Raw genomic sequence first — 16,350 nt, 5'->3', positions numbered from 1 at the left:
ATTTTGGACATCTTATCTTTGACTTTTTAAGACAGTTAAAAGAGAATGAGAAGTCCCAATCAGTTTTTCTGGATCGGCATCGGCTGTAATCCCGTGCTTGAATTGCAGTAAACAGACAATTCAAAATACCAAAAAACAGAAAATGTTTTATCTTTACTTTACGTTGTCAAAAAATGCCTCCAAAACAAATTAACAAATATACGCTCCGTTTTAAGTCTTTAGGAATTATTGTAGATTTCACCCGAAAAGCACTTGAGTTAAGGATAAACACGCTGCTGAACATCCCATGAAAGTTAATAGGAGTGCCATTGCTTAAGAGAAGTATAAAATAAATCACATAACAAAAAGACTAGACACGCCCCACATAAGATGCAAGATTTTTCACATTTTTATGATAATACTTCATTTCCCATTAATTCATACATGTGATGCATCATGCATGAAACTAGAGTTGGTATTTTCATAAACGTCCTCAGTCTGCACATTCATCATACTTGCAAACCTCTTTCAGGTGTTGCTCTACATCAATTCAGGGAAAAACAAAAAAAACAAAACTAGTTACATATGTGGCCTACACAATGTAAACCATGCCAACCTCAAGAAGAGACACTGGTGGCACCTTGAGCACCACATCTGGCCCTCGGCAATTCCTCCTCAAGAAATTGTATCCAAAGTTGACGGCCAGTCGCTTCAGGACAGAAGATCCTTGCTTTGCGCGAACATGCGAGTGCCCCAGTATGAATGCAGTCCCAGCTTCTTGAGCTGTATGCAGATCTTCCAGCTCTTCCTGCAGTTGCTCAGCCATATTAGCTCGTGCATCAGTGTCAGACTCATCATCAATAGCAAACCTCACTCTTCTTTCAATAACGCCTACTGGTTGCATCTCAATAACATCTGTCACACTTTCTACAGTTGGGAACTCAACGGATACACTTGCTGGCTGCATGGTCTCCTCAATCTCAAAAGTTCGTTGTCCGGGGAATGCCACTGTTCCAATCACAGCCAATCTACACTCACTGGATGATTCGTTAGATTGTGATGCATCATCCCCGTTGCAAATAGTCTCACGTGTTCGATGCCACTCATAGCGGATGAAATCAGCTAGTCTATCAACCAGCTGAGTTTCAAAAGAATCAACATCTTGATGAACATCACGATATCCATACCGGACAATACATCTGTAGGACCGATGAGCTGGAGGACCCACACGGCCCACAAGATATCTCTCAGCAGGGGGCACAAAAGGGACAGGTACTGATTTTATGCACACAAAGACAAGGATGCGGTGGAAGGCAGGGAGGTTGGTGACAAAGCGGGAGAAATTAGCTGGAATGCCAGAGGTAAGATCAGTGAACACTAGGCCAATTCCAGGAACTCGAGCAATTCCTAAGCTTGGACCTAAGGCTAAGAGCCATTCTAATGAAACCTTGTTGTGAAGGTCATATTCATATTTCTTGATGGTTGCATAGTGCCAAACAAACATGATAGTCATAAGGAAAAGGGCTAGAAGAATGGGGAGCCAGGCACCCTCTCTGAACTTGGTAAGTGAAGCTGAGAAGTAGAGTAATTCAATAGAGCCAAAGAAGAGTAGGAAGGAAATAGCTATGATAGGTGACTTGTGCCAACAAAGGATAATAGCCAAGGAAGTGAGGCATGTTGTCACTAACATCACCGTCATCACCGCTAACCCTGCAACAAATAAAGATCAACTGTTAGTAGATCAAGAAACAGAAGTTCTTTCAGTTAGGCTGTCCCTTCTTCTTTTTTGGCACAAGGTTTGAATACTAATGTGACGAGTCTAAAAGTTCTGAATCTGGTGCTAGGGTTTCCCTAGAAGATCTCAGTAAACCTTGTCAAGTTTGTTATCATAATGGAGACAACCTTTCAACATTTTTCTCTGATGGTTCAGAGGGTTCCATGATTTTATTAAGGCTTATACTTGGGCAGAAATTTTTATTATTAAGTCGCAGTAAAATTTACTATTATGATCCTGGTAAAGAGCACACAAGGGCATAACTTACCAGATGCATTCCCCAAGTGTTTAGTGTCTCTGAATCCAATGGTCACAGCAATGCAGAGGATCATGAGAATCCAATTGATCTCAGGGATATAAATCTGGCCATGAATCTTGTCAGAGGTGTGAATAACCTTGACTCTTGGGAAGCAACCAAGTGATTGGCTCTGGTTTATGATAGAGAATGTTCCACTGATGATTGCTTGGCTTCCCACAACAGAAGCAAGAATGGCAAGTACAAGCACCGGCCACCTCACAGATTCTATACCCAAAAATTTTAAACTGTCAAGTGTTCCACAATTAATAAATATTCTAGTCAAGGACACAACTATGGATTGGTCAGAACTAACAAAAACCACGGAATTGTCCAAAGAAGCATTTTTCAGTAGATTTAGACATCGGAATTCATTTGAATTTCAAGTCAAGGATGAATCTCAGTACACTACTGATGTACTATACTATAAATTCATCCTGTCAGCTTCCTATCCAATTCCATGCAAACTAAACGAAACTCTTTGCCTCTAAAATGCAAGAATGACTGAGCTCAGTATACCTGGAACTGAGACATAAAAACTGATCCTATGGCTGGTGTGGTAATTCTTTGACAAGTACGCAGCTTGACCCATATATGCCAATATAAGAGCTGGATAGACCAGAAAGGAGAAAGCAATCTGTGACAAAATGAGTAGTTAGACACCAGTCACTAGTAGGCAAGTTAGACCTTTCACAGATAGACAAAACACTACCAGGAAACAAACATCATAAAGGATAAATTTGAAAAGAAAGAAAGGCAAAAAGAGAAAAAAGCTGCATTACCTGAATTGCCGTATATGAGAAGTGGCCAAGATCAGCAAACATAGCCTCTGAACCTGCATGCAATCACGCATACCACTGGCTTAGCCATATGAGGGAAATATACAGTAAACTGAACCTCAAGTTGGCACCAGCTGATCTGGTAACATTTTTTTGAGTGAGTGGTCTGAAAGGGAGCAAGTGGAAGAGATTCAAACTAGTGATCTCTACTTCAATGCGTGGCCCTTGGCCAGTAGTGCTACACCTTGGGATTAACAAACATAATTGCTATCCCCAAGATCAAAGGTTCAAAGGTTGGAGAAGGAAAGAAAATAAACAGAATTGTTACACTAGTAATTTCAGCTTTAATGGCAACTAACAGCTCCAGCCTCCAGCACTACGAAGTGCCAGCATAATTTTTGATACTTTCTACTAAGGTTGGCAATTTTTAATACGAATCGCAAATCCAACACAAACTAAAACGAAATTAGCGGGTTAAGGTTGATGGGTCTAACTTGTTTAATTAAATGGGTCTGATTATTAGGGTTGACCCATATAGTTTGATACCCATGGCTCGACATAATCCGAACCCGACACACGAACACAAATTGTCACCCCTACTTTCTATAATCAATGAATTATATCATACTTCACAACCAATCTCTATTTTGACTGGAAATTACATTTGCAATCTAAAACTGATTACTGAAAAAAGGACTATTTTGGTGTTTCTTGGTGTTTTCTAGAGGTTGCTAGTTATAGGCCTTGCATTTTTGTTGGACTCTTGACACTTATAATTGGTAGTTGATACCAGAGACATCATCTAGAACTCATAAGACAGCAGAACAAACAAAACGAGAAGACATGAGAATTGAATATAATTGTGTTTTTCCAAATTCACCTGTTATGCACAATAATATTCCACCCAAAGACATCCATCCACTTATCCTTGTCTTCTTCAAGAATTTGAACATATAATATGGAGAAAGAGCTTCATAGACATGTGGATTCCAGTGGATTATATTGTATAAGCCAAGGGCACTGATGCATAGTAGCCATGTCAACACAACTGGTGCAAAGAAAAACCCAACCCGATGGGTGCCATAGTGTTGAAGTGCAAATAGACACACTAGTATGAAGCAAGTAATTGGAACCACAGCATCTGCAAATGGTGGCACAACATGAATGTAAAGAAAATCAATAAAGAAACCCGCATTTTACTTGCTACTTAGTGTTTGGCTTAAAATCCAGAGCTATACTTAGTCTTAATAACATCTCTGCTGGTTACATTTACATATTTAAAAAGGCATTACTCCAACAAAAACATCACACTGCACTCAAAGCAGAACTCGCCCAAATTTCTGAAATAATAGGTCTATTTATTCTCAAATAAACGTTTGGATTATTGGACAAGATTTATATCAGAAGCTATTGATCTTGTTTTTATTGATAGAACATAATAGAGTGACTGAGGTACAAGTGTAACTAGTCTGCATTTTGTAGCAATTATAAATTCAGATAAAATGAAAATCCCTTTGTCAACCCCACCATGAAACAGTTTCTCCATATCCCCTCCAATAGAAAAGTAGGTATGACCTGTTAGAATATATGTATATAAAATATTTTCCATATATTCTAACAGGACCAAATACATGGCAGGATATGACCATCTCAGCCTACAACTTGAGCAATTTGGATGGTCCCTGCACTTCAGGCCAAATAGCTATTGTTCACTAAATCAGAATGACAAAGGGGATCCTCTATTCAATTATCACTTCCAATGATTAAAAAAAAAAAAAAACGGACAGACAGACAGCTCGGGCTGTGTTAAGTAAGCTTGTATTATTTCAGCAACAATTTTGCAAATATCAGTATCATCAAAGATGCAATTACAGTTCAATAAAGTAAATTCACAAATAAAACAAACAATTCTAACAACATACACATCCTATCTAGCAACACACAAATTTTCTATTTTCATTTCTTCCTCCTGAGCATGCACCAAAGTTTATCTTAAAAGATATAACCTAACTATGATTCCAAACTACATGCTTATTGTGTTTGCAGTCCATATAGCTTCAAAAGTATATCAGATTAGAAGCCCACAGCCTTCAATATAATTTGGGGAGGAGGGGAAGTAGATTCTCATGTAACAGACCGCGTAATTTAATATGATTGAACAAGCAGAATTAGATATGAAAGAGTAGTAGCTGATAAGCTTACACTGGTGGTGCTCCTTGGACATGGATAACTCGAGACCAGACACCGCAGAGTAGACTATATAAGAAAAGTTGGAATTAGCTAGTCCATAAACTAAGTGGAAACAATAGCATATATTACATTCATAAACAGCAATTCTACCTGAAATGGCTGGAGTGAGGAGTCCATCTCCAATTACCATACATGTGCCAAGAAGAACCAAAAGTAGGAGAGCTGTGTGCAAGGCTTTGTATTTCTCAAGAAACAATTTCAACCCTGAACTGTTTTTCTTCTCTGGAGGTTGTTCTAGTTTATATGTAGAGAGCGCTTCATCCGCAACCTGCCGGTTGGGTAGAAGGCCTACTTTTGCATGCCTACATATCAACGAATAAAGAGCAAAAGTACCACCTGCAAAATCATGCATGAGAAGTTACACCTAAAGACCGAATAATATAGATATGGCTCCTCCTTTGTTTTGGTACTCACCCTCTCCGTTGTCATCAGCGCGAAGGACTATAAAGACATACTTGAATAGAGGGATTAATGTAAGAGTCCAGAATACAAAAGAAAGAGCGCCAAAAATCTCTTCGTTGGTCTCTGAATGTTCAATATCTTCTGCAAATGTGCTTTTGTAAACGTATAAAGGGGAAATGCTCAAATCCCCGTATACTACACCAAGGCTTTGGTAGGCCAAGAGCAGGGTGGTCTTCCAAGACTCCTTCTGTAACACAGTTTTGAGAGCTTAAGAGCTTTTGTGGATTAAAATTGTTTCCACCGATTATGCCAAGCTTTATTTGCCCAAGAAGAAGAAGAAGAAAGAAGGGTAATGAAAAGACAAGCAATAAACTTCAAATCGGTCAGGCTCATAAGCATTTGAAAGTACACACCGATGCATATCAAGCTGAAAAAGATTCTGCACTAACCTTTGAAGTTTTCCAACACTTCCCATGGTCAAGATCCATTTTTCTGACCCTCAAGTTATGCTTTTGAACAAAGATAGCTTCAGCTCTGTGCTAGAAAAAGAGAAGCAGAAATGGTACACTCAAATAGAATCAACTTTTTGAAAAACTTAAAAATGAGGAATTTGATGAAAACACTTCCATTGACATGACTGCCATATATTTCCCTACTAATTTAATCGCGCAAATAGAGGAGATAGAAGGACACATCCACCCACTTCTCAACACATGACATCCTTACTTCTTATCACACCCCCGCATTAAAATAGAGCAAAAAAAAAAAACTCAGAGCAGTTACGCCACAAGTAGTGGTGAAATTTATACATCCAAAACGTTGAAAATAAACTGCAATGGAATTATTTAGACAGTCTCATCAATGTAGAAGGGCCCTCATTAATTTGCCTACCCTATACTTCTTTTTCATTTTTATTTATTTATTTCCTTTTTGAGGAAAAGGGAAAGAAACTAATACCTAACACGTCACCGATTGTGGCCCTTCAGTTGAGAGAACTAGTCCAGCACGAAAATTTGTACCCATATACAGGGTTAAACTCATAAAGATCAAAAGATGCATGATAAAAAGAATGGCAAAATTCAAACTAACAGTACATGCAATTATGCATATGCAGAAAGAGTTGCATTTTTCACAGGGAAAACAGCACAAATATAGGACTAAAGTTAAGGGATGGCGAAGAGAAGGCACAATCACGTGATTCAACGACAGTTTACATACACAAAGCAATCACACCAACCAGTGCCCACGAAAATAAAGCTGATTTCAAGGACCATTTGTAATACCCCACTCTCTTTCCTCTGCCCACCTCTTTCTCTCTCTCTCTCTCTCTCCCAATCTCACACACACACACACACACACACACACTTCACCGTTTTCATTCATTTAACTGTTTTATTAGGCCTTTTCACCCACCTGTTAAAACCCTTCATTCTCTTTTACCTGCTACAGCTTCTTGGGTGGGTTTAAGGGGAAAACAAAAAAAGGTACAAACGCTAGCAGAATTAATATGAGATTCAAGTAACTCAAGCCTCAAGGAAGTGGTGAAAAGGGAAAAAAACAGAGGCTTGAAAATTATACCAAAGCTTATTACTTTCCAGTAAAATCGTATGAAAGAAGAGTTTTAAGACATAAAAAAGTTTAAATTAAGCCACAAGGATCAATCAGTAGACAAAACCATGTGAATCAGAAAGGGCGGTTTCAAAAGGGCATGAGGCAGAACATGCTGATCAGTACCCCAAATTTAATTACTACGCACCAGCTTTTCCTCACCGGCTGACCCCCATTATCACATCATCCATTAAATCTCTGTTTCGGTATTTTATGACCCAGTGGGCTTCACTTTCTGATACACCTTGTCCTTTCTTCATATTAGCTAAGCAGCTTTTTCAGTCGCATCATCTCTCGTCACGTTGTGCTGAGCTCCAAGATAGCGACCTTCAATTTAGCATTTTCCTGGAAGAATCCCAAGCAACTCTGCATTACAATTTCACTAAAGAAACTCTTTCTCTGCAACACATTGGAATTCGCGACAAGAAATAATAGAGATACGAAAAAGAAGAACAAACTTAGACAGCTCGGGATTTTCGATACCACTAACCAACATATAAGTAGCCTATCAAAGTGTTCGATTTACAGATCTGGGTACATGAGATGGAGTAAACGAGGCGGTTCAAACATCAACCTCAGCTCTTTATGGCTGGATTGGCTCTTCGCGATTTGCGTAAAACTGAAGCATGTAAATAAATACAGAGCTCAAAGCTTTTTGTTTAAGACAGCGAGGAGTGGCCATTTTGGCTGTATTTTGTAGATTAAATGAACGTTGCACAGAGCAAATATACTCCTCTGTATCTACAGACAATGGCGAATGTTGCTCAGTGAAGGCCAAAAAAACATATACATTTTTAATTGTAGGAGGAGCACGAGGAAGTGGATTGGTCAAGACCCCAGGGACATAAACAGATTCCACGTACAAATTTATAATACAATTCACATGAGCGGGAATATTGCACTTAACAAAAAATCTGTATTTACTAATTTTTTCTTTCTTGATAATCTTTTTTATTTTTCTTCTCGATGCCGGTGGATAACAAAAGTATAATTATTCTTTTGATTAAATTATTCAAAATTTAATATATATATATATATAACTTAAAAATATATAATGAATTAAAAATTGTTCTCATGTGACATAAATATAAAAACAATTTTAATTTTTTTTTCAAGTGTTATGTGTTTTAACAAACGAATCCAAGTATAATTAGGTAATTTAATTAAGAATAATTATCATATCTTAAAAGGTTTAAAATATGTTAATTGATATTTGATGAAGGTAATGAACATGGAATACTCATTTTATTTAGTTTATTTGTTTAATTTTGGACCCAACAAACAAATTTAAACATTGTAGCATGATTCACAGGAGAAAAGGAATTCCAACTCTTTTATATATATATATATATATGATAGCTTACCAAACACCAATACATAATCCTCCCACAAGAGACAAGCCTATAAATGGGTTAGGTTTGAAACCATGTTTAGGGTAATTACTTTTTCTTTTTCTTGTTTTTTTTTAATCATTAGTAGCACTTGTTTAAAAAGGTGGGAAAAGTGTCATAATAACAGCCCTATCCTATGCATTGAAAGAAGCACAAGCCCAAAAAAATCCAATTAGGCGGCTAATACCCTAATACTTATTGAATTTGGCTTACATGCTGTTATTTAGCCACCTAATACTTATTGGAGTTGGCTTACATGTTGTTATTAAAATAACAGCATGTATGTTGTAGTTTAATCAATTGTCAAGATTAAATTTTTCAAAATCTCTTTTCATTTTTTCTCTCATATTAAATGCTTCTAAAAGTAAGTCAACTTTAAAATTTAATCTTGACCGTTGATTTTAATAACAGCATACATACTGTTATTAAAATAACAACATATAAGCCAGATCCATACTTACCACACATCTAATTAGTGTAGGCCTTGGGGAAGGAGAAGAGTGGTGCCCAAGGGGCAAGCAGCCGCAAGCCGACCTACACTTCAATTTATTAACGTTGTTGGGTGAATTCATTCATTAAATTTGTGGACCCACATCCGAGTTTTATAAGATCAATAATAAATTACAATAAATATGATTAAGAGAATAATGCTGTAATATGCATGTCTTTCAATTTTTCTTTTACATGTTCCCGAAAGAGGGAGAAAGAAAATTCGAAGTAGTAACCTCTGCTTCATAAAACGTGATCATCAACCGATTGAACTATCTATTGAAGACACATGTCTTTCAATATTATGTATATACCCGAAAACAAGATTAAGGTTGCATGGTTCTTGTTTGACGTGACAAATTTTATTTTAAAATATAAATATATTTTGAATTTAAAAAAATAAAATACAAATACGAAAATCCTTTCCAAACAATAAAGATAAATGTAAAATTATTTCATGTGGTTTTAGGTTTTAACAAAAAGTAATATTAAAAACTATGTGGAGTAGTCCCGAAAAAAAAAAATCCAAGTGTTAAATGAGACTGTCACATCAACATGGTATGATAAAAATGTTGTCTCAAACTATATATATATATATATAGTTTTTAAATACTTATTTTATTGTTTATATTGTAAGCGGCACATGTTATATTGTGATTGATGCTAATATAACGCATTAATGAATTATGTCAACTTTTTTAAAAATAGGACCTAATTTTTTTCTTTTCTTTTAGTTTACCGGTTTAATTGCTTTTTAAAACATCGGGAGCTACTTGTCATAATCCCATACACTTATCAATTTTGCATTTACTTCTTTAAAAAAAAAAAAAAGGTGAGGTGATTGAATGACCATAAGGGAATTTGGGGATGGTCAAATGGGTTGTGTAACACCTCGAGAATGTTATAGGTTCAATCATCTCAAATCATCGAGATTTGAGGGTGGCTCCTGAGCGAAATTCAGACATGGATAGAACACCCCTCAATCATATAAGTGGGTTGAGGGTGACTTGTCCCTCTCAAATTCTAGCCACCAATCCTTACAAATGTATTGCCACCACACAATTATTTGTTTGTTTGTTTGGTTTTTTTTTTTTTTTTTTTTTTTTTTTGCATTTAAAAAAATAAAAAATAAAAATCTGAGAGCATTTAAGTAAGTTTATTATCCAAAGTCATTGTATACTTACCATTTCACATTAGAAATTGACACATGCATGAGACATGTTCATTTTTTTTGGTCTAATTTAATGTCCTCAGCTAACGGTGAGTTTTTTTTTTTCTTCCTCATACAAATGGTAGTTGGGAGGGTCAAACACCATGAAAGATAGTTTAAAGAGGTTAAGCATTAAGAGAAATATTAGGAGTGCCAACTCTTTTACTGAAAAAATCTTATTAAATTGATGTATAACTTATTTATTAATATTCATTATATTTATCTTAATTAATTATTTTATTCTTCTTCAATAGATAAGTTACATATCAGTTTAATAAAACTCGCTATCTTGATAAAAGATTTGATGCACCTAACAATGCTAACCAAGATAAATAAATTCCCCACCTCGAAAGAAAGAAAGAAAAAATGCCTATAGGCATCTCTGTCACCCAATCAATCCACCCACTCTCTCAGGCACTCCACCTCCACGTTCCCGTTTATCCCCCAAGCAACACCCTAAATCCCATCCATGTCCCATTCTGGCCCTCTTTATCATCTTTCTGCCTCCACGCCTTCCACACGTCTACCTCTAGAGACTAGAGCCCCCTTCACCCAATCAAACTTACAAGTTACAAGTATCCAATGCTCACATGATTATGTGCATTTTATAACTCCATTATTGTGTGGATCAAGCGAGTTCACCAGAGCGCGGCAGCTTGCACCCAATACCAATAGTCAGGAGGTATATATGCATGGATGACATTTGGGATTATCTCTCATCTCCCACCTCTCATTGGCGATAATCAATCATGTAGTTGGCGGAATACGTGATTTAGTGTAAATGATGAGTAATATTGTAAATTTTGTTAAGACAATATTACTCCTCATTTTATACTAAATAGATCCTCTCTATTTTGGGAGAGATCCTATTGGGCTAATTACAGATCTTTCAAGTGTGTTTTTGGTTTTGAAAACTATGGCATCAATGTTTCCGAAAAATGATTAGCATCAAAGTTAGTAATTACTGGCCCATGATTAAATAGTCAATCGTCAGAATTTCATCATAGGCCCTGCGAACAATTTACTGGGCTAGTAGTGGTTGGAACCCATGATGAGAAAAGAGTCAGAGGCCAATAACTGAGTGGGCTCAACACAACCCGATAGTGTCCAATAGAGAAGCTTAGCCCAACTTGTACAAATTGGCCAGGGTCATGTTTCCAAGTCCAACAACGGAAGAGCTTGCTGCATGCAATTTCACCAAAATAAACAAGACCAGTATAAGCTCTATTTTTTTATTTTTTATTTTTTTATTTTTTATTTTTTTTAACCTTTACTTCATATCAATACTCCCCCTTTTTTTTTTGTTATTTAAGCAGTGCTGCAATATTAAATCCATATTAACTTAACCTGTGGATGATTTCACAAATCTGATAACATTCACGTTGTTTAAAATTTTTAAATAACGTGGCAATATATACTTCATTAGATAAAACTTTTAAAAAGAGAATATATAAAAGTAAAACAGTTATCTCATTCCTTGAAGATTGTGGTGAACCCCAACACCCCCCCCCCCCCCCCCCCAAAAATAAAAAATTGGAGACACCCGGTACAATTACAATTTTCTTGGCTATTGAAATTGGAAACGTACACATAAACCATGGTGAAATTAACACTGCAACCAAAAACTGCATCACATTGCTTTAGATTGTGTGTATTCACTGTATTATATATTATTTATCAACAAAATAAATCTCTTACACAATAACAAGGATCCAGATCCCTATAATTCAATTCGAACAACTTTCATAAAGAGACATATGCAGTTGTGAGGCCTATCTCTCCCGAGCAGCCTCCCCCGAAAAAGAAGAAAAAACCAATAACAAAACAACATCTGCCATAAGAACAATTTACAAGGAAAACAGATTTATAGCTAGACGGAGAAGAAAATCAAGAAGGAAATAATTCCAAAGATTGAAAGCTATATTATGTATAAAAAAAAGAAAAGAAAAGCAAGATCGAACTCACATCAGTGGCCAACTCCAGGGCTAGGAACACCACCATGATTCCTATAAAAACCATAATCATCAGCTGCAGCATCATCTCCAGGATCATCCTCCATTTCTAGAGACTTCCTTGTGTCCGTTGGAGGAGTACTCCACAGAACTTTGCTGTGTCTTGTTGCTGCTGTAATCCTTTGGGTTGTCAAAGACAAAATAAGCAGCACAATTACAAGTAGAACAACACTTGCCTTCTTCAACTCCTTCCTTCCCATTTCGCGATCTAAAAAGTCCCAGATTAAGTAGAAACCAAGCTCAAAAGGTCGGGAATTATTTATAGGGCGTCATCATGGTGCTACCATTTTCGAAAAGATAAAGTAGTTTTTTGAAAAGTAGGGCCTGAGGGCCATGCATGACATGGAATTCACGTAGCACTCCATTGAATATTACAAGGGTTTTTTTTTAGTTTTACTAAAAGTTCTATAGTTTGTATTAAAATTATAGTAAAAGCTATAATATCTCGTAACGGGATTATCTCCAAATGGAGAGAAACCATTTTATGGTCTATAATTAAGCATTTAACTATATATGTATTTCTCAGTGATATGGCATCATATACACTGTTAGAAGCAATAAAATCTAGCCGACCATGAAATGATCTAATGATATTTATGAGAAATAATCATTTTCATCACTTTCATTATTTTAAAGTCTTTGACCATACCATGCCCTCCATTTGCCTTTTATTTTTTCAAAGCCCCCCATTACCTTTTCTTGTTTATATATCCATTATTACTTAGGCATGAGCATCATGCATGCGTCAAATTAGGCTCACTAAAAGCCTATGCTTTCTTTTCTTTTTTATTTTTTGTTTGTAAAATCTAAAGGCCTATGCTTACGCTTGTATAGACACTTGCAATATACGAAAATACAACACACCCTATATAGAAAGCTTGTGCCAAAAGCTAATTATAAGAATTATGTTGTCGAAGAAAACACAAACTTTACCAACTAGTGTAATCTATTATCCTCCAAATTCCCAATTATTTTTTAGTGTAAAACTGCCTCACTTTCTTGAGAAGGGAGGAGATCGATTCAAAATTCAACCAATCTTAGGTGGATATTTATGAAGCGGACAAGGTTTTCCTTTGATTGAGTAGAAAATTCTTCAAACTCAGTCGATTAAATTGATGTATATTCTTAAGACATATAATTCTCTCGTACATTTTTAATACGATTAAGATATTACACACACCACCGATGATAATGCATGCCTTAAAATATAAAAGCAATGTCTACTAAGTTGGGGCATGATGATCAGGTTGTTGTTTAATCATATTGACACATAAGAATTGAAAAATTAAGAACATTGGGTGTCTTAGCTTATTAGGAGGGATTATCATCGTTTTCATTTCAAATGAAATTGAAAGTACAGAATTATTTCATGATTTATATTATATTTTACAGATTTAATGGTATATATGTTTTCACATAATGAGCATGTTACGTCATTTAAATGACATAAGATCATATTCATCATTAAATGCGACAAAATAATATACAAAATGAATCCTCTCAATTTCACTTAAAATTAAAAAGATTTTATTGATGTAGTAAGGAGTAAGTGCATTTATGTGATGAGACAGTAAGCCTGTCAAATAAATGTCCAATATTTGCCATTTGACAAAATGGACTTGGTACAATAAATGTATGGGAAATTTGTGCCTTGGTGGATAAGATTTGGCAAAGCATAGAGAAGGATAATAGTGAAGCTAGGGTTGAGTGGGGTCGCCATGTTCGTTTGTCTCTTAAAACGTGTTGCTTCGTCTCTTAATTTCTTCTTGATCACCTCCTAAACAAGGAATTATATATTACATACTATGCACTTTCGGTTATTGACCACCAGCATAAAAAGTTTTACTGCATACCAAAAGCAGCCACTAATCGTCAAGTTATTATCTAATTAATTACCTTCCTATGGGAGGAATAATAGGGATCCCTCGTCCAAGGGACGTCATGATTAAGTATTTAAATGACCAAATGTCCAAGTGACACTCTAATTGACACGACTCGCAAATTTGATATAAATTTAACACAAATTAAAAGGTTAATGTTAGAGTTGAAGAATATAAGCTGTTTAATTAAATGAATTGGATTGAGATTGACTTACATAGTCTTAGGGCATGTTTGAGATTGAGTTTGAAAAATAGAGCTTTTAAGTCAAAAATAGCTTTGAGCCAAAAGCTTCATTTTTAAGCTTTTGTCAAAAGTGTGTTGGCCATTTTTAGGCTTTTTGAACCCTAAAAAACATTTTAAACTTTTTTACTAAATGAGTACTTTTTTCTTCAAACAGGCTTTTTGAGTTTTAAAAACACTTTTAGGACCCTCAAATGCAATCTCAAACAGACTCTTATACACATATCTCGTCACGATTCAAACCGGACACGCAAATTAATATGAATTGTCACCCCTATTCTAAACTCATCAATTCTTACATGAAACGGGAATTCTCCAAAATTTTGTCCGAATTTCTTGAAATTTAGGCACAATAGTTAAGAAATTCCAATCTATATATGCTATATTAGGTTGATAAATGAAGATGGGGTTTGTTTGGTGGGTTTTTGTGTTGGGCCTTTTTTTGCAATATATATATATATATAAATTTGTTTACGCCACCTAATATTTAAAAGATCCCCATTAATAGTAGTAGGCATTGGTAGGTAGCTCATTGCTCATCAAATCAGCCAGGCCGTATTGCTATTGACGTATAACTATTTCAAAGATTATCGATGGGTTTATATTTATAAGGACAGTGAACTTAGGTATTTTTATGTTTTTTTATTATCCAAATTAATTTTTTTGCAAAATTTATTCACCGACACCTATGCTATGCGTGTCAAATGTAATTCCACCTTTTTTTCTTCTTTCAATTGAGTCGAGTGCATTTTATTATTATAATTTCTCACTTTCTTGGAAAATAAACAAGAAGCTGTATGTACGTGACATCAACACGGTTAAAGCCGTGTGGCCGTGTCGGATCCGAAGGTGTACGTTTAATATGGACGGTGAACTGGGTATCTTATAAATCTGCTAACAAAAAAAAGTCAACACTATTTAAAATGGTTCGATCTTGGTTGGTGAAGTGGAATTTCGTATTATTTGAAGATTGAATTCAATCAGACATGCATGCATTTCCAGAAATTCCAGTTGGGTCTTCCAAGTAAATCCCATTTCTAATTTGCTTGACGGTTAAGCCACGCCACTGAAATTGGTGTGGCATTTTCTCCTTGTATTACTATCACAATACCAAATTAATTTATATTTTTTATTTTACAAATATAATTTAAATAGAAATAGAAAATAGAATAAGAGGATCAGGAAGAGGTGAAACGTGTGCAATAAGTCTTGTCTTCGCCTACGCGTAGATTGAAGGATCAAAAGCATAGAGGGTCAAAGTCAAATCCCTGACGTGTTGCCCAGACAGGACTGTTGATCCTTTTCCCATTTGGCCATCTCACCACGGTCGGTCTACACCTAAGCGCCCTCCTCACGCTCAACACGAATACGTCCACGCGTTGCAAGAGCCTATTAAATCTAAGAGAGGGCTTGTTTGGATTTCACCATTTTTTTATGAGAGACAAGTTACATGTACGTCTTTTACATATTTGCGGTTCATTTTTTTGAAAATTAACTATTAAATTTGTGAGATTCACCTATAGATCTCACAAATATAATAGTTAATTTGCAAAAAAAACTAAACGGAAATAAGGAAGTACAACAGTGTATAAAAGTTGTTGAAAAAACATTTCTCTTTTCTTTTCTTTTTTCCAACTCCCAAACCGCGCAATATTCGAATTCATCAACAAACCTAATTCCTACACCAAAACCGATGGAATTTGAGATTTTTTTTTTTTTTTTAACACCACAACTCGTTACGCTTGCTTGAATTGGGACCTAGAGATTTGAAGAAACAACCAACGCCATTAGATGTCACACGACCGTTTGAGATGGCAGGCAAAGCCATCGACAGAGGTGGTAGTAGCCACCACCCCCCAAACAGACGCCATTACCTACCCCCTTTTATCGATTCTTTTCTATCTCACACAACAAATAGTTTTCAAAAACCCCTATAAGGGTTGGCGACCACAGGGGACTCACACCACAAGCCACGCCACAACTAATGTGTGGTGGTAGCGGCACCAACACACTTTTCTGCTCTCCTACTTCTCCTTTTGA

The 16,350-nt window shown here is 35.9% G+C and overlaps 1 protein-coding gene across 3 annotated transcripts; it reads right to left on the bottom strand.

The window, feature by feature from the left end:
* Window positions 1-365: 365 nt before the first annotated feature.
* Window positions 366-6,671, bottom strand: KT2 (potassium transporter 2). 3 transcript variants are annotated; one of them, XM_059600210.2, is made up of 10 exons: window positions 6,437-6,671; window positions 5,929-6,018; window positions 5,492-5,726; window positions 5,168-5,413; window positions 5,030-5,083; window positions 3,708-3,968; window positions 2,831-2,883; window positions 2,568-2,685; window positions 2,022-2,276; window positions 366-1,689 (listed from the first exon to the last, which is right to left on the bottom strand). In XM_059600210.2, the coding sequence occupies exons 2-10, from the start codon at window positions 5,965-5,967 to the stop codon at window positions 572-574; spliced, it is 2,379 nt and encodes a 792-aa protein (XP_059456193.2). In that variant the 5' UTR covers window positions 5,968-6,018; window positions 6,437-6,671; the 3' UTR covers window positions 366-571. The 3 variants fall into 3 exon arrangements, with proteins under 3 accessions (XP_059456193.2, XP_059456194.2, XP_088373371.1); XM_059600211.2 differs by having other exon boundaries at window positions 5,929-6,013; XM_088517245.1 differs by lacking the exon at window positions 6,437-6,671 and having other exon boundaries at window positions 5,492-5,723; window positions 5,929-6,376.
* Window positions 6,672-16,350: the final 9,679 nt, after the last annotated feature.

This window comes from Corylus avellana, chromosome 6 (genome assembly GCF_965113065.1).
Source record: "Corylus avellana chromosome 6, dhCorAvel1.hap1.2, whole genome shotgun sequence".
Taxonomy (NCBI): Eukaryota; Viridiplantae; Streptophyta; class Magnoliopsida; order Fagales; family Betulaceae; genus Corylus; species Corylus avellana.
Note: the sequence above shows the minus strand (reverse complement) of the source record. Positions and strands in the feature narration are given on the sequence as shown.

Coding starts and splice junctions, on each gene's coding strand:
- KT2 (XM_059600210.2), bottom strand. CDS start 5,967: ATGGATCTTGACCATGGGAAGTGTTGGAAAACTTCAAAG. Junction 5,084..5,167: donor CCTCACTCCAGCCATTTCAG/GTAGAATTGCTG, acceptor TTTCTTATATAG/TCTACTCTGCGGTGTCTGGT. Junction 3,969..5,029: donor GTCCAAGGAGCACCACCAGT/GTAAGCTTATCA, acceptor CACCATTTGCAG/ATGCTGTGGTTCCAATTACT.